This window comes from Marmota monax, unplaced genomic scaffold, assembly GCF_021218885.2.
Source record: "Marmota monax isolate L192 unplaced genomic scaffold, Marmota_monax_Labrador192_F-V1.1 WCK01_AAM20220418_F8-fsc00029, whole genome shotgun sequence".
In the NCBI taxonomy this organism is placed as follows: domain Eukaryota; kingdom Metazoa; phylum Chordata; class Mammalia; order Rodentia; family Sciuridae; genus Marmota; species Marmota monax.
Window position 1 is genome coordinate 5959315 of NW_026693024.1, and position 25013 is coordinate 5984327.

Genomic DNA, 25013 nt, shown 5'->3' on the forward strand with positions numbered 1-25013 from the left:
TAGAACTTGATGGTTCCCAAGAAGCTCTGGCCAGGAGTTGAGCAAGGCCTTTCCAAACTGGTATATTGAGGACCAGGGGTCAGGGGTCCAAGGTGGAGAGAGTAGCTTCAAGAACCTGCTCATCCCCAGGTGCCACTCCTCCCAGGGGAAGGAGCCAGCTGACCAGCCTCCACCTCCTCCAGCATGTCCATTCCCCCTGACATTCACAGTCACCACACCTGCTTGAGGGCAGAGGAACAAGGTCAGGGGAGGAACAGCGCTGCCCCCTACATATCTTCTCCCCAAAGGGGGAAGCCAGGTCATGGAATCTACTGTGCTCACAGTCCCACGGAAACTGTCTCAAGTGTGAACCAGTCACCATCCAGGCCATCACGACAGACTCAGCTAACTCACAGGGCAGCTTTGTGGTAGAAATGGCATCCAGAATTAGAGGCGACACTCCAGAAGAGGGAGAAAACCCAAATCCTGGGCCAGAGGAAAAGAAGACAATTATTTCTCCGATTATCAAAAATAATCCCCTCTGGCCTCCAGTCATTTCCTCAGATGCCAGTGGGTCACACCAGGTTCTGCTGTCTCCTTTGGATATCATAAGATGGAAGCAGAGTGTCTTGGCCGTCAGAAACACTTTTCCTTAATCTGGACTGTTCTGGTTTAGATACGAGGTGTCCTCAAAGCGAATGTGGGAGATCATGCAAGAAGGTTCCGAGGTGAAACAGGTAGATCTGAGAACTTTCACCTAAACATCCACTGACAGATTCACTGGATGGCAATGTAGGTGGGTAGAGTGTGGCCGGAGGAAGAAGGTCACTGGGGGTAGGCCTTTGGGGTTCACATTTTGTCCCTGGTGAGCACAGCTTTCTCTCCGCTTCCTGGCTGTCATGTCCCAAGCTGCTTTCCTCCACCATGTCCCTCCACCATGATGTTCTGCTCACTGAGACCCAGAGCTATGGAGGTGGCCAACCACGGACTGAACCTCTGAAGCCATGAGCCCAAATAAACCTTTCCTCTTTTACATTATTCTTGTCGGGTCTTTTGGTCACAGTGATGGAAAAGCTTACTAAAATATGGACTCTGAAGAATACACCAGCACTCGTAAGGTCCCTCTTGTCCCTAAGTCCTGGAAGGTTATCTTGAGAGGATCTGAGGACAATCTTAACTCCTGAAAAGGGGTGCCATTTTTTATTTGTTTGTTTTATCAGTTGCTGTGTTACTTTTCACTTGTTCCAAATCTAAGGAAACTGCCTTGGTGATTTGTAGGATTCCCCCCCCCCCAAACCTCTTGACACTTGTTCCTTGAAGTGCTCTTCCAATTTACTTTTTATATATGAATTTACATAAATTTGCCTATTTATATAGATTTATCAACTCCGTCTTTCAAAACTCCTCTTTAATATCAGACTTTTAATTTAAAATGGAAAATAGCTTAACATGGCATTCATTGGCAGGTATAGATAGTTTGAAAGAACGAGTCAACCTGGGATTATCCTAGAGAATTAACAGCAACACATCGTATTTCCCACTTCAACTGACATGTCCTGAATTAAATTCCTTATGATGCCACTCCCAGCAGGCAGGCACTCTTATGGGTTATAAGAGGAACACATTGAAGCACAGCTCGGGCTGGTGCTTCCATGAGGTCGGTGGAGAAAGAACAGAGCAGTTGAGACTTTTCCGTCTTGCCAGGTTTCCCGGGGCGGTGATATACAGTCAAGCCTTTGTAACAGTGGGAACAGGTTCTGAGAAACAGTCTACTACATCTAGGCCACGTGGGATATACGTATGTACACACACACACACACACACACACACACTACATCCTGTCGTTCCTAGGGCCATGGTGGCCAAAACAAGTTGGAGTAAATGAAGCTCAAGAGAAATGATGTCATGGAGACATGGCAAATGCAAACTGCAGGAGGCCACAGCCACCATAACCTGGCAGACTGTCCAAGGTAAACTTTTTTTTTTTTATAAGTAGAAGGAATTCACTCTAAAATTACCATTAAAAATGACTGTAAGGCTGGGATTGTAGCTTAGTGGTAGAGTGCTTGCCTGGCATGCATGGGGCACTGGGTTCGATTCTCAGCACCACATACAAATAAGTAAAATAAAGGTCCATCAACAACTAAGAAATATTAAAAAAAATGACTGTAGGGGCTGGGATTGTGGCTCAGTGGTAGAGCGCTCGCCTAGCATGCGCAGGGCCCTGGGTTTGACTCTCAGCACCACATAAAAATAAATGAATGGAACAAAGGTATTGTGTCCAACTACAACTAAAAAAAAAAAAAACGGACTGTAAATACATAAACTAGTAACAGCCATTCATGTTTAAGTATTATGCACTGTGCATAAGTGTGTATGTTGTGCACACCGGTGAGGCACTGTGCTAAGACCTCAAGGTGGCTGCTATGGACCTAGGCAACAGGGACTTTTCAGTTTCACTGTAACTTTGGGGGCCACCTTCAAATGTGCTGTCCACTGTTAACTGAAACTTTGTTACAGGATGCAAGAGTGTACTGCAAAGTTCCAAACCAGCTCTGGAGGCATGGATGCCTAATCACTGTGTTTGAGAACTCAGGGGAGTCAGTGACCAGAGACACTGGCCACTTGCAAGACAGAACCAAGAGAATGAAGACGGGGGCAGAGAAGTGTAAGCTGAAACAGGTGCTCTGTACCAATGTGCAGATTGTCCTGTGAGATCAGAGAAGAGAGCAACGTCCAGCTGGAGAACCATGCAGCACATGACGACCCTGGGATTTTGTTTTGTTTTGTTTTTTTGATACTGAGGATTGAACCCAGAGGCACTGAGCTAGACCCTCCAAGCCGTTCTTTTTGAGACAGAGTCTTGTGAAGTTGCCAGGGCCTCAAGCTTGGCAATCCTGGTGCTTCACCTTCCCTAGGCATGCCTAGCCCCCCCCACACCCGCCCCCCGGGGATTTATGGCCTGGGGTTGGAGGTGAGAAAGTCATAGATGGGAAAGTCAAGGTGAATTCTGGGAAATCTAAGAAAAGTTTGCTTGGAATGGAGAGTGAATGTTGGAGCACAGCGTGACAGTGGTGTGTTAAAAGCACTTGCCCAACCGCATCCCTAGGACCCAGATCTTGGTGTCTAATACCATGTTCTAATAAAAGGAACCAGGGCTCCTTGGAGAAATGGTTGACTCTAGGGCTAAGGCAGGAAGTGTGCAAGATGAACCTGGAGCATCTTATAGTTCCAGAAAGACACCCACCCACCCACCCACACACACACACACACACACACACAACATTGACAGGAACCAAATGAAACACTTCCCAATGGCCAAAGGTGGAAGAGTTTGAACAACAAAATAAAGAAAGCAATAGTGGATTATAACTGAAAATATAAATATGCATGAATTCATGCCATTATAAATGATTGAATAAATGAAGGGCTAGGGGAGAAGAGATAAATCCCCCCTGCAGAATTCCAAATAAATTAGGTATATATTTCACCCTAAAGAATGGAAGCATAACTCCCTATTCCTTAAGCATGAGCTGCACATCACAGTGACTTCTTTCCAAAGACTATGATATAGGGAGAGAAAAGAGGAGCTTCACAGTGGAGAAAACTGACAAAAACTACCTCCAACAGGTGATCAAGGCCAACATCAGCAGACATAAATCCCATTGAGACTAGGTACCTTTGATAAAATGCAAGGACAATGGTACTTTACCTCTGTGTTCTTCCTCTTACAGCCTAATCATAAGGAATGACATCCGTCAGATTCCAGCCGAGAGGCAGCCCTACTGTACATCCAACCAGCACTCTTCAAAATTGTCAAGGTCATCAAAAACAAGAAAAGCCTGAGAAAGTGTCACAGCCAAGAGGAGCCTGCAGAAACAGGGGGATGAATGTCCTATGAGGTTCTGTACGGGATCCTGGAACAGGAAAAGGACATTAGGGAAAAGTTGAAAAATCTGAATAAAGTATGGGCCCAGATTAATAACAACATATTAATATTGGTTCCCTAATTTTAACATATGTACTGTACTAATATGTTAATAAGAGAAATTGTGTGTGTAGGGAGGAGTACATAGGAACTCTGTATCAGCTGCTTATATTTTTTTTCTGTAAATATAAAACTTTTCTTAAAAAACAGTGTGAGGTCAGAGAAGAGAGAGGCAACTTCCAGATAGAGAACCATTCAGGAGATGACAACCCTGGGTTGATGATGATGATGATGATTTGGTTCTGGGAATTGAACCCAGGGGCATTATCACTAAGCTAGACCCTCCGACCCACTTTTCTTTTTTGAGACAGAGTCTTGTGAAGTTGCCATGGCTGGCCTCAAACTTGGCAATCCTGGTGTTTCACCTTCCCTAGGCATTCCTAGCCCCTCCGGGGATTTAGTGGCCTGAGGTTGGAGGTGAGAAAGTCATAGATGGGAAAGTCAAGGTGAGTTCTGGGAAATCTAAGAAAAGTTTGGTGTTGGGCCTCTGGGGCTTAGTGGGAGAGTATTTGCCTATCATGTGCCAGGCCCTGGCTTCAATCCCCCGGCACTGCAAAAAAGTACAAATAATAAACTCTAAAACAACAACAATGAAAATTCTTGGCAGAAAGGATGAGTGTGGTCATTGAGTGGGACAGTGGAAGGCCAGTGGAGAGGAGGTGGCTGAGGGTGTGGTTGGAAGGTATTTTCACCATCATCATTGAATGTGATTGTCAGAGATGGTGACTCAGTCCCTCAGTTGGGCTGCCCTTACAGACTGGGTGGTTAAACAACATAAATTTATCTCTCACAATTCTGGAGGCTGGGAGGTCCCATGAGTTAGGTACAGCACGATCAGGCTCCTGGTGAGGGTCCTCTTCCTGGCTTTTTGAGAGCCACCTTCTTGCTGTCTCCTCATATGGTGGACAGAACTCTAGTCTCCTCCTCTGCTTATGAGGACATTAATTCCATCACGGGATTAATGCTCCACCTCATGACCTCATCTAAACCTTTATTTCCAGTGACCCTACCTTTCAATATTATCACATTAGGGATTATGGCTTCAACATAGGAATTTTGATACCAATGTTCAGTCCATAACAGATGGCCCTGCAGACAAAGCTTCTTGGCCCCACAAGCTATCCTTCAGCAGGTAGTATGATGGTAAATAAACTCTGTAGAGCTGCTTTGGTAGAAATTAAAAAAATACAAACTACATTTCCATCAGGATTACTAAAGGATGCCGTAGCTAGAGCAGGGCAACAGCTATGATTAGGGGACTCATAAAGTATTCATGGAGGGAGAGTCCTTAGGAGGCAGAGGAAATTTACCATGAGTTCCCCCTCTACCTGCCCCACCAAAACCCCCTTGTCTAAGGGGATCCCTAGGGGATGCCCCACAACTTTTCCCCGCCAGATGTTAGGAACCAAAACAGGCTGCAAGGGAACCCAACTCTGAGGCCACCTCAAATCCAGGGGCTAGCCCTGGGTTTACGCCATCCCCATCACGGCCAGCCCCTGACCATACACCTTCTCCAGGGACAGCCCAGGCTGAACAGAGGTGCAAAAGGCAGTCCTTGATGCTGCCTTCCTTGGGCACATTCTGGTGGCAACTGACTTCAGTAGCTTCCTGACTTCAGGAACCATGGAACTCTGGTCTGCTGACGGCATCACCCCATTCCTACCCTCTTCCAGCCCCTGTAGGCTCTTGCACCCAAGCTTAAGTGCACAGAACCACAATCACTGATTGTGACACGTTTTTTGTCACCGATGGCCATTTACTTATTTAGGTGTAATAAACCCACAGAAGTCATTAATTCAACAAGGACGTGTGCATCATGACAACGGGCACGTACCAAAGTAGTCCACCCCCCTTCCATCCCAGATTCACGTGTACTTTCTCCTTGTTTCTTTTTGTATGGTTTGGTCTTCACGTCTTTCTAAAAAGCACACATTTTTATTTTTTGCTTTGTTTTTATTTTGAAATAATTTTTGATAGTTGCAGAACATGATCCTTAGACATCCTGTGTAAACTCCCACCCACAATGGTAACATCTTACATAACTACTGCATGTTAAAACCAGGAAATTTACATTCGTATGATCCACAGAGCTGAATTAGATTTCTAAAGTCTTACTTGTAATTGTGTGTTTTAGTTCTATGCCATTTTATTACTTGTAGGTCTGTGTACAGACAATCACAGTAGACATACTGAATCGTCCCATCACCAGGAAGATTCCTCATGGTGCCCCTTTATAGACACACCTACCTCCTTTACCCATGAACATGGTATATCTTCCCAGATGTCTTCTTTATCATAGCAAGATTTTGTAGTTTTTATTCTCTATATTGTTATTTTTGTCAAATTTATTCCCAAGTACTCGATTTTTTTATTTATGTATGACAACAGAATGCATTTCAATTCTTATTACACATATAGAGTACAATTGTTCATATCTCTGATTGTATACAAAGTATATTCACACCAATTTGTGTCTTTATACATGAGCCTTGGATAATGATGTCCATCACATTCCACCATCATTTCTAACCCCATGCCCCTCCCTTTCCCTCCCACCCCCTGCCCTATCTAGAGTTCGTCTATTCCTCCCTTGTTCCCCCTCCCTACCCCACTATGAGTCAGCCTCCTTATATCAGAGAGAACATTTGGCATTTGGTTATTTGGGATTGGCTAACTTCACTTAGCATTATCTTTTCCAACTCCATCCATTTACCTGCAAATGCCATGATTTATTCTCTTTTATTGCTAGTAGTATTCCATTGTGTATAGATGCCACATTTTTTTTTTGTCCATGCATCCACTGAAGGTCATCTAGGTTGGCTCCACAGTTCAGCTATTGTGAATTGTGCTGCCATAAATATTGATGTGGCTGTGTCCCTGTAGTATGCTGTTTTTAAGTCCTTTGGGTATAGACTGAGGAGAGGGATAGCTGGGTCAAATGGTGGTTCCATTCCAAGTTTTCCAAGGAATCTCCATACTGCTTTCCATATTGGCTGCACCAATTTGCAGTCCCACCAGCAATGTATGAGTGTGACTTTCTCCCCACATCCTCACCAACACTTATTGTTGTTTGTCTTCATAATAGCTGCCATTCTGACTGGAGTGAGATGAAATCTTAGAGTAGTTTTGATTTGCATTTCTCTAATTGCTAGCAATGATGAACATTTTTTCATATATTTGTTGATTGATTGAATATCCTCGTTTGAGAAGTGTCTGTTCATGTCCTTGGCCCATTTATTGATTGGGTACTGTTTTTTTGGTGTTTAGCTTTTTGAGCTCTTTATATATTCTAGAGATTAATGCTCTTTCTGAAGTGTGAGAGGTAAAAATTTGCTCTCAAGAAGTAGGCTCTCTGTTTACCTCACAGATTATTATTTTTTTGTGTGTGTGAGAAGAAAGTTTTTAGTTTGAATTCATTCCATTTATTGATTCTTGGTTTTAATTCTTGTACTATTGGAGTCTTATTAAGGAAGTTAGGGCCTAATCCCACATGATGGAGATGAGGGCCTACTTTTTCTTCTATTAGACACACAGTCTCTGGTTTTATTCCTAGGTCCTTGATCCACTTTAAGTTGAGTTTTGTGCATGGTGAGAAATAGGAGTTTAATTTCATTTTGTTGCATATGGATTTCCAGTTTTCCGAGCGTCATTCGTTGAATAGATTATTTTTTCTCCAATGTATGTTTTTGGTACCTTTCTATAGTATAAGATAATTGTATTTTGGGGGGTTAGTCTCTGTGTCTTCTATTCTGTACCATTGGTCTACCAGTCTATTTTGGTGCCAATACCATACTGTTTTTGTTACTATTGCTCTGTAGTATAGTTTAAGGTCTGGTATAGTGATGCCACCAGCTTCACTCTTCCTGCTAAGGAGTACTTTGGCTATTCTGGGTCTCTTATTTTTCCAGATGAATTTCATGAATGCTTTTTCTATTTATATGATCAATGTTATTGGGATTTTGATTGGAATTGCATTAAATCTGTATAGTGCTTTTGGTATTATGATCATTTTGATAATATTAATTCTGCCTATCCAAGAGCAAGGTTAATCTTTCTGTCTTCTAAGGTCTTCTTTGTTTCTTTCTTTAGGGTTCTGTAGTTTTCATTATATGAATCTTTCACCTCTTTTGTTAAGTTGATAAGTATTTTAGTTTTTTGAGGCTATTGTAAATGGGGTAGTCTTCCTCATTTCCATTTCTGAGGATTTGTCACTGATATACAGAAATGCATTTGATTTATGGGTGTTGATTTTATATCCTGCTACATTGCTGAATTCATTTATTAGTTCTAGAAGTTTTCTGGTAGAACTTTTTAGGTCTTCTAGGTATAGAATCATATCATTAGCAAATAGAGCTAATTTGAGTTCTTCTTTTCCTATGCATATCCCTTTTATTTCTATTGTCTAATAGCTCTGTTCAGTATTTCAAGAACTATGTTAAATAGAAGTGGTGACAGAGGGCATCCCTGTCTTGTTTCAGTTTTTAGAGGGAATACTTTAAATTTTTCTCCATTTAGAATGATGTTGGCTTGGGGCTTAGCATAGATAGCCTTTATGATGTTGAGATATGTTTCTGTTATCCCTAATTTTTCTAGTGTTTTGAACATGAAGTGCTGTATTTTGTCAAATGCTTTTTCTGCATCTATTGAGATGATCATATGGTTCTTATCTTTAAGTCTATTGATGTGATGAGTTACATTTATTGATTTCTGTATATTGAACCAAACTTGCATCCCTGGGATGAATCCCACTTTATCATGGTGCACAATCTTTTTGATATGTTTTTGTATTCAATTTGCCAGAATTTTATTGAGAATTTTTGCATCTATGTTCATTAGAGATATTGGTCTGAAGTTTTCTTTTTTTGATGTGTCTTTGCCTGGTTTTGGAAGCAGGGTGATATTGGCCTCATAGAATGAGTTTGGAAGTACTGCCTCATTTTCTATTTCCTGAAATAAATTGAAGAGTATTGATATTAGTTCTTCTTTAAAGGTCTTGTAGAATTTGGCTGTGTATACATTCACTCCTGGGCTTTTCTTGGTTGGTAGACTTCTGATGGTGTCTTCTATTTTGTCGCTTGAAATTGATCTGTTTAAATTGTGTATATCCTCCAAATTGATTGGGCAATCATATGATTCTAGAAATTTGTTGATGCCTACAGTGTTTTCTTTTTTATTGGAGTACAAGTTTTCAAAATACTATCTAATTATCTTCCGTATTTCTGTAGTGTCTGTTGTGATATTTTCTTTTTCATCATGTATGTTAGTAATTTGAGTTTTCTCTCTCCTTCTGTTCGTTAGCATGGCTAAGGGTTTGTCAATTTTATTTATTTTTTCAAAGAACCAACTTTTTGTTCTGTCAATTTTTTCAATTCTTTCGTTTCAATTTCATTGATTTCAGCTCTGATTTTAATTATTTCCCGTCTTCTGCTAATTTTGGTGTAGATTTGTTCTTCTTTTTCTAGGTTTTGAGTTGTAATGTTAAGTCATTTATTTGTTGTTGTTTTTTTTCTTTTAAGGAATGAACTCCATGCAATGAACTCCTAGCAGAACTGCTTTCATAGTGTCCCAGAGATTTTGATGTGTTGTATCTGTGTTCTCATTCACCTCTAAATTTTTTAATCTCCTCCTTGATGTCTTCTGCAACCCATTGTTCATTCAGTAGCATTTTATTTATTCTCCAGGTGTTGGAGTAGCTTTTCTTATTTTATCATTGATTTCTAATTTTATTCCATTATGATCTGATAGCATGCAGGGTAGTATCTCTACTTTTTAATATTTGCTAAGAGTTGCTTTGTGGCATAGCACATGGTCTATTTTAGAGAAGGATCCATGTGCTGCTGAGAAGAAAGTGTATTCACTTGTTGAAGGATGAAATATTCTATATATATGTCAGTTAAGTCTAAGTTATTTTTTTTTAATATTTTATTTTTTTTTAGTTTTTGGCGGACACAACATCTTTGTTTGTATGTGGTGCTGAGGATCCAACCCGGGCCGCACGCATGCCAGGCGAGCGCGCTACCGCTTGAGCCACATCCCCAGCCCCAAGTCTAAGTTTTTGATTGTATTATTGAGTTCTATAGTTTCTTTGTTCAGCTTTTGTTTGGAAGGTCTACCCAGTGGTGAAAGAGGTGTGTTAAAGTCACCCAGAATTTTGTGTTGTGGTCTATTTGACTCTTGAACTTGAGAAGAGTTTGTTTGATGAACGTTCCCTTGAGCAGGCTGTAGTGTCCTTCTTTATCCCTTTTGATTGACTTTAGCTTGAAGTCTACTTTATTTGATATGAGGATGGAAACCCCTGCTTGTTTCCACAGTCCATGTGAGTGGTATGATTTTTCCCAACCCTTCACCTTCAGTCTGTGGATGTCTTTTCCTATGAGATGAATCTCTTGGAGTCAGCATATTGTTGGGTCTTTTTTTTTTTTTAATCCAATCTGCTAGTCTATGTCTTTTGATTGGTGAGTTTTGGCCATTAACATTCAGGGTTATTATTGAGACATGATTTGTATTCCCAGCCATTTTTGTTTATTTTTGGTATTTAACGTGACTTGTTTTCTCTTCTGATTAAATTTTCCTTTAGTGTAATATTTCCCTCTGCTGATTTTCATCAGTTTTTCATTTCCTCTTCATGGAATATTTTGCTGAGGATATTCTGTAGTGCAGGCTTTTTACTTGTAAATTCTTTTAACTTTTGTTTACCATGGAAGGTTTTTATTTCATCAAATCTAAAGCTTAGTTTTGCTGGATATACATTCTTTGTTGGAGTCCATTTTCTTTCAGAGCTTGGTATATGTTGTTCCAGGATCTCCTGGCTTTGAGGATCTGGGTTGAGAAATCTGCTGAGATACAATTTGGTCTCCCTCTTATGTGATCTGATTCCTCTCTCTTGCAGCTTTTAAGATTCTTTCCTTATTTTGTATCTAGGCATTTTCATTATAATGTGCCTTGGTGTAGATCTGTGGTAATTTTGTACATTTGGTGTTTTGTAAAGCCTTTTGCATTTGGTTTTCCTATTCATTCTTCATGCTTGGAAAATTTTCTGATATTATCTCATTGAAGAGATTGTGCATTCCTTTGGTTTGAAACTCTGTGCCTCCCTCTATACCAACAACTCTTAGATTTGGTCTTTTGATGCTGTCCCACAATTCTTGGATGTTCTGTTCATGGTTTCTTACTATCTTCACTGTGTGATCAACTTTATGTTCCAGATTGTATACTTTGTCTTCATTATCTGACGTCCTTTCTTCCAAGTGGCCTAGTCTGTTGGTCATACTTTCTATTGGGTTTTTCATTTGGTTTATTGTATCCTTCATTTCAAGGATTTCTAAGGACCTACCCTGGATCTGGGTTCCCGCAATTTGGTGTGGGCGGATTTAGGCAGGGCCTGACCTGCCCCAGTAGTCTGCTGGTTGGAAGGGGCAGTCTTGTCCTGGAGGCTGGGCTCCAGTGGGTGTGTGCTGGTGGCAGGATGGAGCTTGATATATTTATGGTATTACAAATGTTGATTTTTTAAAATTTTAGTTGGATATCATTTATTGTTTCTTGCCCAATTGCACAGTCTAGAGCCTCCAATATGTTGAACAGAAGTGGTTAAGAGCAGACATCCCCAATTCATTCTTCACATGGGGGAAATGTTCAGGCTTTCATAATTATTACAGCTGTAAGGATTTTGTAGTTGCCTTTCATCAGGTTGAATAAGCTCCTTTTATTCTTAATTTGTTTACTTGAAAGCTGGATTTTATTAACTGTTTTATTTTCCATATTCAGATGATTACATGACTATTCTTGTTTAGTTCATTTATATAAGTAGTTACATTGATTAATTTCTGAATGTTAAATCAAGCCAGTGTTCCTTGGATAAATTTCATTTGATCAGGATATGTTACTTCAGTCTTATACTGCAAGACTCAAATTGTAAGTCGTTCAGAATTTTCACTGTATGTTCATGAATAATATTGGCCTGTAGTTTTCTTCTAACATGTTTGACAAGTACCAGGGTGATTTTGGCCTCATAGAATGAGTTGGAAGTCTGTCCTTTTCCATTTTTTCAGAATAGTTTGCAAAGAATGGCATTATTTCTGCTAACTGGAGCCATTAAAGCCACTTGGGTCCTAGATTGCTTTTGTACAAAGGTTTCAAACCACAATTTTAATTTCTTAAATAGATGCAGTGTTATAAAGTTATCTGTTTCTTCTTGAGCGAGCTGTGTAACTTGTGCCTTTCAAGTATTTTGTCAAGTTCTACATTGCTGAATTTATTGGGATAAACATATTCCCATTCTAATAGTCTTTTACTCTCCTTTTATATCTGTGGAATCTTTAATGATGTCACCTTTCTCATTCCCAATATTAGTAATGTGTTCCTTGTTTCTCTTCTCCCTGATCAATCTGGTTGGACAGTCTATTCTTTCATTTAATCTTCCCAAATAAGCTTTTGGATCCATTGATTTTTCTCTAAGTTTTTTATTTCAATGAATTGTACTTGTTCATTATTCCCTTTCTTTTACTTGCTGGGGATTTAATTTTATCTTTCTAGTTTCTTAAATAAGCAGCTCATTTGAGATATTTTTCTAATATAGGTATTTGAATGCTAAAAATTGCAGTCTAATACTGCTTTAGTGGCAACCCATAATTTTGATTTTAAGTTTTTATTCACTTTACTTTTTAATTTCCCTTCAGACTTCTTCTTTGACCTACAGGTTACTGAGTTAGTTTTCAAATATTGGGATGGGGAGTTTCAAGTGTCTTTCTGGTAATGATTTCTAATAATTCTATTCTGGTCAGAAAATAGACACCATATAATAAATACTTTTGAATTTCAGATGTTTTTGATGAGCCATGGTACAGTCTATCTCCTTAAATATTCCATGTTTAGTTGATACTGTTGGGCAAAACTTTTATACTCTTACTGATTTCAGGATACTCATTAATTATTGAGAGGTGTATTAAAATCTGATATTTGCCATTTTACTATTTCTCCTTGCAATTCTAAAGTTTTTACTATATGCATTTTGAAGTTTGTTATCAGGTGCCAAAACTGTCTCGTTCTTTAGTTCACTGCTGTCAGTTATGGTAACATTCTTTGTTCTGAAACCTATTTTGAAATAAATATAGCCACTCCAGCTTTCACTTAAAAGTGTTAGTATATCTTTTTCCTAACCTTTTAATCTATTTGTATTTTTATATCAAAATAACATTTCTCATAGGCAGCATATAGTTGAGTCTTTTTTTTTCAACCCAATCTATTTTAAAACCCTGCCTTTTAAAAAAAATATTTCTTTAGTTGTAGATGAGCACAATACCTTTATTTTACTTATTTATTTTTATGTGGTGCTGACTTTTTTTGAGACGGGGTCTCACTAAGTTGCTTAGGGCCTCACTAAGTTACTGAGGCTGGCTTTGAACTCACCATCCTCCTGCCTCAGCCTCCTGAGTCGCACCTGGCACAACACTCTACATTTAAATGACAATAAAGCACTTGTACTGTCTAAGAATCCAACAACTGTATGCATCTCCTCTACTAGTCTTCCAAAGCCTTTGTGGTCATCGACTTCATTTTTACATATAAATCTCATGCAACTTTATTATTTTTGTTTAAATAACTATTTTTAAAGAGATTTAAAAAACAGTAAATCATATAATTATCCATGTTGTTCTATTTCCAGTGCTCTTCGTTCTTTTGTGCGGGCATTTTCCCTCTGACTGAAGGACATCCTTTAATTTTTCTTATCTTGTGGGCCCCCAGGTAATAGCCTTTGAGCTTTTACAAGTCTGAGAATGTCTTTATTTCTTGTGTTATTCTCTTTGCACTGGTGTCTAGTCCGCTGTTGAACTAATCATTTGAACTTTCAATTTCAATTTTGATATTTTTCATTCCAGGACTTCTACTTGGCACTTTTCCCAGTCTTCTTGGTTATTTTTAAAATCGTGCTCTTTAATCCTCATTTAAGTATAAAACACATTTTACATTGTGTTTGGTTAACTCCAAGTCTTTGTGGCTCTGCTCCTGTTCATTTTTTTCTGCTGGCTCTTACCTATTTTATGTGTTGGTGACTTTTGACTATATATGTGTATATTCCTTGAAACTCTAAGGGCAGTCTGGTTTGCTCCTGCGTTGTCTGCAAGGCACTAAACCATTATTACTTTAAATATATTCTCTAAGAGAGAGGCTTTCCCTCAGGAGATATCTTGCATGCTGTCCCGGGGGCGGCAGGGGTGAGAGAAGCAGGCAGGTTTGTTCATCGTTTGCCTTCACAGTGCGTCTGTGCTTTGAGGTCTCAGCTTTAAATTCTCCTCATGGTTCTTCTCCCTGGGCAGGCTCCGGGCTTTGTCTGCTGCTCTGTTGCCTCCTCCCCCACCAGGTTGTAAAAAGAAATGTTTATTTTGACATTTGGCAAATATATTAAGGGGGAAAAGTAGCATCAATGCTCTTAATTACTTTGGGTTCCTGCTTCCATTAAAAACAAATCAAAAAACAAAACAAAACAACCTAGGGCTTGGGACGTGGCTCAGAGATAAGGCAGCTTGCCTAGCAAGGCCCTGGGTTCAAACCCCAGCACTGGGAGAGAAAAATCTGCTTTTGAGAACTCTTACAAACTCATCGACTTTAAAAAAATGGTTCTTCTTATGTATTTTGGGAGTTTTTGCTGTTTTCAGCTGGTCCCTATCAGCGATGTTGCTGGAAATAAAATCCTTTCAATTTGTCCTCTACTACTTTCTACATCCACAGATCTCCTCCTGCTCCAGAGAGCGTGAGAACACACACAAGGAGCCAGGCTGACCCGAGATCAGATCTCAGGTCTACCACCAGCACTACCTTGGTAGCTTACTTACACTCTGCCTCAGTCTTCTCAGAGGGCTGGTGAGAGAATTTCATGAGGTTCATATGTGAATAGCTCTGATGATAAGGAATAACCCTTGTAAGGATGATACAGGATTTCTTTTTGTTATGTGAAAAAGTTGTAATGAGTAACAGATACACCTTGCCCAACTGTCCAACTCCCCTGCTTCCTACCATTCCAGCCTGCTCTTCTAGACAGTAAGCCACAAACCTGTGCTTATTGATGGGAGAAATCAACTTCGACTGACGGACTGGATGACCAGCCCAGCTGTTGTCACAGATGGACCCCATTCCAGAACAGAGTGCTAGAGAATGTTGATTTGAGAAATGTTGTCATTATACAGACCTGAGTGGTCACACATTCTTTTTCAATTAAGAAATATGAAGCTGTGTTTGTGTATGCACTTCTGTAATCCCAGCTACTCAAGAGGCTGAGGAAGGAGATTTCAAGTTCAAAACCAGTCTTAGTGAGATGCTGATTCAAAATAAAAAATAAAAAGGGCTGGAGATGTAGTTCAATGATAGAGCACCCTGGATCCAATCCCAGTACCACAAAAAACAACACACACACACACACACACACACAAAATGAAGAAATCTGAAAACAAGCATAAATATAAACAAACATGATTTTGGATTTTTTATGGTGGACAATTATCATTTGCCCCAACAGCCATCTGAAGCCAATAGTCCTGATTATTAAAAATCACGAAGTTGTATAAATGTTCTCCTCCTTTCCAAAAACCATGTTCATTTTCTTTCCATGAAACCGGGCTGTCTGCAAAGCCTTGGACCGATAATGTAACCCATGGAGCTAACTTTGGTTCATCAAAGTAGTGACTGAAAAAGAAAGAGAACTCTTAGCAAACAGGGAGATTCAGGAATGTCCACATTTAAAAACAATTGACTCAGCATAAGTAGTATTTCTAATTTCTAAGGAAGCTTAGACTTTTGCTTTAATTTATAAAAATTAGATGCAATTAAATTCCTGATGCTATATTGTGAATTTCATGAAGTTCAACTAATACACAGTGCATAAAACAAAACTCCATCAGTTCCAATCCCTATTCTGGAAGATCATTTAAGATTAAAAGAACAAAAAACACCACACAGTGTATAGTTTCTCTCCCATCAAGAGTGCTGTTCTCCATCTCTGTTCACTGAAACAATACAGAATAATTCACCAGATTTTTAAAACCCAACCTTCTTATTAAAGAAAATCAAAGTCCTAAACTAGTAAGTGTGAAAAAGGATGTTTGATTTAAAAAGGAAAACCCTGAAGATTTACATCTTAGACATTTTAAAAGTAGACTGGGGTTTTAGCGCAGTGGTTGAGCACTTTGCCTCACATGCATGGGACACTGGGTTTGATCCTCAGCACCACATAAAAAAGTCTATATATAAATAAAATAGAGATATTGTGTCCATCTACAACTAAAAAATTTTTTTTAAAAAGACTGAGAAGAACATAATGCTAGAGAATGTTGATTTCAGAAATGTCATTATACAAAGGGTTATAAGCGTGAATATTATTATAATATTCAATATTATATTATTGAATATAATATTATATTATTATAAGCTTTATTATTATAAAGAGGATTATGTTCAAATTTCACTAGGGATGTGAGCGTCCTCATATCAGACACAATGTATACATTTTATTAATACAGTACATCCCAAATGAAAAAAAACCTATACTATTCTATAAAATACTTAGAATCTTATTAATGCCTAGTGATTCACAGAATTTTAGACTGGAACACATCTCAGATATGATTTGGATTCAGAAATGATCAGCTCTTTTCCACTCCATTTTTGAATGAGAGATTTTGCAGAATTGCAATACTTAAAATAGATCATAATTTGTCACACAGAATGTTACTGTGTTTTTAAGTCATATAACTTGGACTGCACCAAAAAATGGCCCAGGGAGGCAGAACCAGGAAAATGAGCAGTTTGTTTTCCAGAAGCATTTAACCACTTGGTAGTAACATTTCCCTAAGAGCATTTTAATTATGCCATTTAAGATGATGAAGTCACTATACTTTCAGCCCAAGCAATGAAAAAAGAGGGAAGGTGTGTGCAGGGCCCTGCCTGGGGAACACCAGCACTGTTCTCACCATGACACCACGGCACCAACATGCACGATAGAGAAGACAGAGTTCTTACCACAGCTGCTCCAGTAGGACAGAGATCTTCTCTGGAAGTATGAAACCAGTGATTGTACACAAATGAGCTTGGGCCACCACTGTGCTTGGTTGGGGACAGCAAAAGTTTGATATGAAATTATCAGGCTCGTTATTTCTGCCACAAAGAAAAAAAAAGATAACATATTTTTAGCCACTACATAATCAAATCCAAAGTATTAAACTGCTATTAAAAACATGCAACAAGCAGACCCCCACCAGACCGACGGAGTTCAGATACGCACAGGTCTGCATTACAGAAGACACCTCCAAGCCAGTCCAAGAGCTCTAGGGCACTGCAGGACGACTCGGGCTCTCCCCTGAGCTCACCGCTCTGTAGCACTGGGCACTGGAGATCGCTCAATGTGCTCATTGATACTTTGGGCTGATGCTCCTGAATTTGGTATTTAGAAAAGAATGACAACATCGCTGATTCTTCTGCACCTTAAAACACACCACATAAGGCCACATGAATATGTAAAAACATTCACTGAATCCCTGAAACAACCCCACTCTCTTTTGAGTTATGGGAAACAGGCAAATGGAAGTAAAAATGGAGGCAGTGCAAAGCTGCATTCAAATCAAAACCATTTCAAGTTGCTTTCAGCTCCTTGTGCTCCAATTCTGTGAACATTCACCATCGTTCACACTTTTCTGTAAATGTACACTTTCAGATTGGATCCAAATTAGTCTCATCGTTTATTCTAATAAGAAAATTTCAATTTAAGACATAGACCCCAAAGCATTCCTTATGTCTGAGTAACAGTGAACACTACAGACAGAGAGCATGTTTACACAATCTCTGTACAGGAAACAGAAGAGAAAGTAAACGATGACAGAATCTCATTCAAGCTTGCTGTTGAACACCCAGTAATCCAATGTATTTTTTTAGAGATGTTTATGTAGCTTGCAGTCTTCGAATACAGAAATAGGGACCCCCTCCAGAGCAAAGGATAGATAGGCTTGCTTACCATCCAGTATAATGAAAAAAAAGTCTTGCTCCCTTATCTCTGGGCAGAGATCAGCAGGCTTACTGCTCATTATAAAAGGTTTGAGTTCCTTAAGCTCTGGGTTCCTCTCCTGTAATGTAACCCACTGCATGCGCAAGCATTACTGGATCAACTTTATGTCATCCTATGGGTACTAGGACTCGGTGAAAGGGCGCAAATGCTGATTCTCTGTGTGATAGTTAATTTTAGGTGTCAACTTACTGGTAAAGTATTATTTATAGATGTGTCTGTGAGGGTGCTTCCAGAGGAAAATGGCATGTGAGTCAGTGGACTAAGTAGGGAAGATCCACCCTCAGTGTGGGTGGGCACCATTCAATTGGCTGAGGGGCCCAGACAGAACAAAAAGGCAGAAGACAGGCAAATTCACTCTTTCCTTTAAGTGGGACATCCAGCTTCTCTGGCCTGGGAACTCCACACGCCAGAACTGGTAGGCCCCCCAGGTTCACAGGCCTTTGGCTTTGGATTGAGAATGATACTGTCAGCTTGCTTAGTCCTGAGGCCTCTTTTTTTTGGACTGGCATCCTTGTGTCTTCAGCTTACAGACGGTCTATCATGGGACTTCTCAGCCTCTGTGACTGCATGAACCAATTCCCCTAATAAGCCCCCTCCTATCTCCCTCTCCCCTTCCCTCCTAATTAACTTTTGTCTTTCTGAGAATCTAACACTTTCTGGCTACTCTTATTGCTATGAGGAATCAAGTTTTTTTTTTTTTTTTTGTCTCTGACCCAGGAGTCTCATGTTCTGCCAGTAGGGTAAAATCTCAGACTTTTCACAGTTCCTGAGAAGTTCTGAAATAAGAGTCTTAGGAACACATCCAGAACCTATTGTATAGGGAATCCTCATAGAAGATTTCAAGTGACTGAAACTTCAGTAAGTCCCTCTGCCCATTTTTATATGACAAGTGCCAAAGAATTACAGAACCAGAAGTCATGGGAGCAACTTGGGCAACCCAGTGACCAGGAACTTCCCATGAAGAGCAGATAGATGGACCTATTTCCAAAAGGGACCGACGTGCTTCCTTAGCCTCTGAATGAGCGTACTATGCTTTTATAATTCTTAATGATTTGAGTCACTGTAATTATGTAATGGGCCAAAGATATACTTCTTAAAGCAGTAGTGTATGTGGCAGGGTGGCAGTTGGGAGCAGATTAACATATTTGATGAACATCAAATTTTGAACTAAATTTAGTATTCCAATCAATTAAAAGTCATAACAAACTGAATCTGACATGTAATGGTATGCCTGAGCTATTATCCTGCAATAATGAAAGAGCAGATCATACATATAATTATAATTAGTGTTAATTTAAAATATTCTAGCCAAGGCTGTTTGAGGGAATGGGAGGGAAGGAAGGGGAGAAATAGATAAAGCTGCTCTGAACCACTCTCAAGATCTCTGAATCTACATATAACCCAAGAAGATTGAGGTAGATGGCTAAGAGGTCTAGATTACCTTAAGCTATTGTCCTCAGAGATGGCAGAGGGCTAAAGCAATTTCCCTAATGTTTATACATATATGTATAAATATTCTTTAATCATAGGAATAAATCAATATTCAATCTTTCACTACTCCTCTTATATTAACAATTAGATTTCAGAATTGCTGTATATTACCTAACTTATTCTTCATACCTGTATGATGCCAAGCCAAAAGAAAATCGAATTTCATTGGCTTCTTTTCTTTGAAGGACCAACATATTCTTTCATACTTCTTAGAATTCAGGTTAAAGGATAAATCCATCAAATCAATGGAAACAACTTAAAAATGGAAACAGAAATATATTCATTCAAATATACATATCTTGCACTGTGGAGAAAGTGTAATATTAAAAAGTCTAATATTTTGGAAGCTTTATAAATAGTAAAAATCACTTTATTCTTTTGGTACTCCCTTTATTGTACCAAGTCAAAAAAAAAATTCCTTCAGTGGGCATTTCTAGCATTGAGAACTATAACAATGCAATATATATTTGTAGATGGACACAATACCTTTATTTTATTTATTTATTTTTATGTAGTGCTGAGGATCAAACCCAGTGCCTTACATGTGCAAGGCAAGTGCTCTACCTCTGAGCCCCGGTCCCAGCCTCCACAACACGTTTTAATTCATATTTTTCCTCTGTCAAAGACCAATGGCAGAAGTCCTCAAAAGGTCAACTCTAATCCACTTATGGATGTGGCAGTTTTAACTACTGATGTCCACACCAGATACTGTCAGAAGAACTATATCTCTTTAGAAATGTAAATTTCTACTAGTAACTGTAAAGATCTGGTGAAATTAAAGGAAACTCTTCATTAAGTCTTAAACTCTTATCTTGGATTGACTTCTTTGGATTTTTGACCTATAACATACTTGTCTAATGGACTGCCCAATTCTATGATCTTGATAAAATGTAGCCCTCAGCTGAAGAGAAATGCAACAGACTTAATAGCTTCATCTTATCCTCAGTGAAACTCAACCCATCACTCCTTGAATCAGAGATTTTAAACACAAGAAGGAGCTATGGTTTTCTGAACAAAGAGATCAGAGGCAATTTAAACATTTAAATCTAATTGCTTCAGGAAGATTCCTGACTTGTTACAAACTGATGGGATATTACATAATACTTACTAAATTTCATAATTTTTCTGCCAGAATACTGAGATGGATGACCCTGAAGTCCAGTTTCTTCATAAGTATCTTTATCCAGTGATAAAATTAACTTCCCTATAAATCAAATAGTTCCCATGAAAGAGATGCTAAAAACATGACTTACGTTCTCTAAGAATGAAAGACGATTAAGCAGCTAGATATCAATGTAATAAACTGCACACAATGACCTTATTTATAATATCTGGATATTATTTATACATGTATACACATAAGGATATTATAATAATGAAACTAGAAACAATCTAAATTTCTATTAAAGAAGGAACAGTTAAATCATGGCATATACATTATTTCTAATATCTTTAAGACATTAAAAATTGTGAGTTAAAATTTAGGAACCTAGAATATATGCAATATATTCTATTGCATATTCAATAAATGTTTGGAAAATTCAATTTTTGGGAGGTGGGTACCAGGGACTCAACTCAGGGGCACTCGACCACTGAGTCACACTCCCAGCCCTATTTTGTATTTTATTTAGGACACTGAGTTGCTAAGTGCCACACTTTTGCTGAGGCAGACTTTGAACTTGCGATCCTCCTACTTCAGCCTGCCGAGCTGCTGGAGTTACAGGTGTGAGCCATTGTGCCCAGCTTGGAAAATTCAATTTTAAAAAAATGTGGTTATAAGTATATTGCACTGATATGGAGAGATGTCTATGATCTGTAGCTTGGGAAAAGAGAACACTGAGAAATAATGTATGATACAATTTATGTTTTAAAAGAAAGAACACTTATATGTGTTTATAAATTCATAGAAAATCTCTGGAAGAATAAATACCAAAATGTTAGTAGTTCCTTCAAGAAAAGGAGTGAGTTTAGAGGGAGGGAGAACCTTTACTTTGCTTGTATAGATGTACATGATCTGATTTTTTTGGTTATTGGTTTTACATGTATTTCTTTTATAATTAAAGAAAGAAGAAAATGAGTGTTACCATTTGGAAGCAGGGCAACAGTATTATCTTCATCAATATTTGTATTGTATGTTAGTGCATAGCACGAACCTAGAAGAGGAGAAATTAAGACAAAAGAAGAAATTATATCTGTAAAATGTTGGTAGATGATTCTCACATGACAACAAAACCTTCAGGTAAGTAACAATCAGTACCTACCACTGCTTCCGTTCACTCCATAAACCCAACATGTGCCACAGGTAATTTGGAACATAAAGAAGGCCAAAGTTCCAGCTATTTCACCCACAGCCCCATCCCCCACTGTTAAGGGCCTATTTTTGCAAGTTCACTATCATTAGGCAGAAAATGGATTCAGAATGAAAGATGTATCTTTGGGGTTACCAGCAGAAAGTCACAAAGTACAAGACTAGAATTTTAGGTCAATATTCAAAGGCTACTAAGCCTTTCCCCCATCTGTTAAAAGGGGACCATAGGCCTGCTTCACAGAGGTATTGCTAGCTGTTGTTAAATTTGGTAAGATATTTAAAAGTGTTAAAAGTGTTAACTATTGTTTAATTTGGTAAGATATATTAAAATACTTATTGCTACAATAAGTGTTCCACCATTAATAAAATAGTATCAGGCTTCAAAACAAAGGTAAGATGTTCAGTGTCATAAGTAGCTCCAGCAGAGTCAGATGAGAGTGTACAAATAACTAGAATTCTTCACAGGGAGAATTTTTGCCCACTCTAGCGGAGAGGACAATTGTGGGGGCTACAACAAGATAAGTCCATAGCCAGGTGCAGTGACTTACTAGGTGTCAGCAAAATCCCAAAAGACATTCTGAAACACAATTCAAACCAATGGTGCCAGGAAACTACCAGAACAAACCAGCCATTCCAGAAGATACAGCTGGGAATGGGGTAAACAGAGAAGATTCAGGGACACAAAAATCTAAAAGACAACACTGAACCACAAGGAGCATCTGGCCCTGTGAGCAGCAACTGTGGCTTCATCAGGAGACGGACCTTCTGAAACAGCTGCTATGGGGATAGCTGGAAGTGTTAGTACTTTGCAGCCACCCATCCAACAGCAGTGCATCTGAACACAGATCACCAGGCTCTTCTCTCCATGAATCTTTGTTGTAAACTGACAGACACCCTTATGTTATAACATTCTCATCCAGGACCTGGGGACAAATGTAATCAGTAACCACCACCCGAAGAGGACAGAGGAAACAGTAGGATGAGAATGCTGAGGGATGGGGAGTGATGCATGCATGTGACCCCAGGAAATATCCCCATGGATCTGTTTAAAACAAGAGAACCTGGTACTGTTCCCCATAAGTTCCTCATCTTGCCCTGTTCACAGACATTACATGGTTTTTCTTACCTTTCTTTACAAAAGTGTGGATAAATTCATGTGTAATTAATTCATGAAGAGGTAAATTCTTCACAAAGTAATAGGGTCCAGTGTCCGTGACCAGGTTTTTCAGTTCTTTTGATAGCATTCCACATTCAGGAATGAGAAATGAAACCTATTGGAATGTGTAATATAAACAAGGTCTTATTTTCATGAAGATTAACATAAGTTTTTTAAGAAAAAAATATGAAAATTGCTCACTACAAGTTTCACTGAAAGTTATTAGCTAAACATACTAAACAAGCCTCTTAAGTTAACCTACCAGTCTTAGGCAAAGAAAAATGTAACAATTTAAGTTCTGTATTTCTGCACTCAAACCTAGAGTACAGGAAAGAGACTGAACAAAAACATTTTAATGAAAAGATCTTATTCCCATTTTTTATCTTTTGCAGATGAGCAATGTATTCTATATCTTTTTCTTCTCATTATTTTTAAAGAAATATAATTGAACGTCCCTAGATTTGTTTGCCCTAGTATCATCCTGAAATCAAAGGAACTAACTGTTTCTGGGTGACTAAGAAATTTAGGGTCATTCAATTATTAAGAGGCTACACAGAAGCAGAAGTGCTCCTGGATGTTTCCATTTTCTAGACAGAGAAATACAACCGTCACCGACGAATTAAGGTATATATCCCTGATTACTGTCTGTGATGCGCGTTTCAACCAAAGCAGAAATATTAAAACCGAGCGGTTTCAAATGTTGCCCAAGCGCTCACATCTTGAAAATCCCTCCCTCAGAGCTCAAACGCCAGCCTCTTCCGAGGGATTAGGTCGTCACTTAATGTCACCGAGAAATCAATCAGGCCGATTAATTTAAAATGTAAGATGCTTATTTAAACCCTTAGTATCTCCAGGGTTTATTTGGAGTTTTTCGAGTATCAAACCAGCTCCTTCAAGCAGTTTAGAAAAACTGAGCACGAAGCTCTGCAAGGACGCCGAGGCACACAGGCGCCAGAGAAAATCAAGCTACGATTTAGGGGAGGGAGACAAGCTCGAGGCTGCCCTCGTTCTCTCCTCCCTCCCTCTTTCCCGCCTGGCTCTTCACAAGCTCTCTTAACACTCCGCGTGGGGCGGAGCAGATTTGGGGAGAGCAGCACCGACGCTTTGGGGAGGCGCATTCCTCCCAGTCCGTCCCTCTAGGGCTGCGCACCGCCCTGCACCCGACGCATGCTGGGAGTTGAAGTCCTGTAGCCCTGCAAGCAACCGGGCCGAGAAGCGAAGAGACTACGACTCCCAGCATGCCCAACGAAGGACACGCCCTCTCCCCGCCCCTGCGAGTGCGTCGGTAGCCCCGCCTTGCAAAGCTGAGAAAGAGCCTCTCTTTCCAAAACTGACTGCCCGCAGGAACCTAACTCACCCTGTAATTATGATAGTGCGTCTCCACGAGGTGCCGGTGGCGCGACTTGTCGTGGCTGAAGTTGGATTTCTCGCAGACCAGTAAGTGCCGGGGCGCCTCTCGCAGTCTGCGCAGCGTGGCCATGCTGTCTGCGATTCCGGGTGCTCGGCGTCTCTGAAGAGCTTGGGACGCCACGCCCCTTCTCTTTGCCACGCCCCTTCTCTTTGCCACGCCCCTCCTCTTCGCCACGCCCCCCCCGGGGCACGCGCAGTGACTGGTCCCTGCCACCGGAGTAGCGCGGGTGTCTGCAGTTTCTGAGGTGGCGAGAAGCGCGCGCTTAAACTCCGGATAGGTACTCGAAACTGTAAATTTGCTCTCAAATGGAAATAGTCGGTTCCTAGGAGCCTGGCACTCACCTTTCCAAAGCCTCGTTCCCTTCACCCATTCCATCACTCCGCGCTGCCCTGAATCCTCCCTCAGGAGCCCCAGACTCTGAGGAGTGACTTTTCCCAGCCCGTGGAAGGAGGAGGAGGGAGGCCCGACGTCGGAGATTCCGCTTACAGTTGGGGGATCCTCCAAGCCACTTGCCAGGGGAGCACCCACACTACTTTCCCGAGTCCTCACAAAGTCTAGTCCGCAGGATTTTGTTATCCTATTGTGGACCTCTTGGCCATAACTCAAGCCAACAGGACGTAACGTTTCCACTGG

The 25013-nt window shown here is 39.8% G+C and overlaps 1 protein-coding gene across 1 annotated transcript; it reads right to left on the reverse strand.

Moving 5' to 3' along the window:
- Positions 1–15414: 15414 nt before the first annotated feature.
- Positions 15415–24501, reverse strand: Rpp40 (ribonuclease P/MRP subunit p40). Its single transcript, XM_046453612.2, has 8 exons — positions 24327–24501; positions 22940–23084; positions 21590–21658; positions 20614–20709; positions 19635–19760; positions 17238–17436; positions 16976–17110; positions 15415–15643 (listed from the first exon to the last, which is right to left on the reverse strand). Exons 1-8 carry the CDS (start codon positions 24447–24449, stop codon positions 15445–15447), a joined length of 1092 nt encoding a protein of 363 aa, XP_046309568.1. The 5' UTR covers positions 24450–24501; the 3' UTR covers positions 15415–15444.
- Positions 24502–25013: the final 512 nt, after the last annotated feature.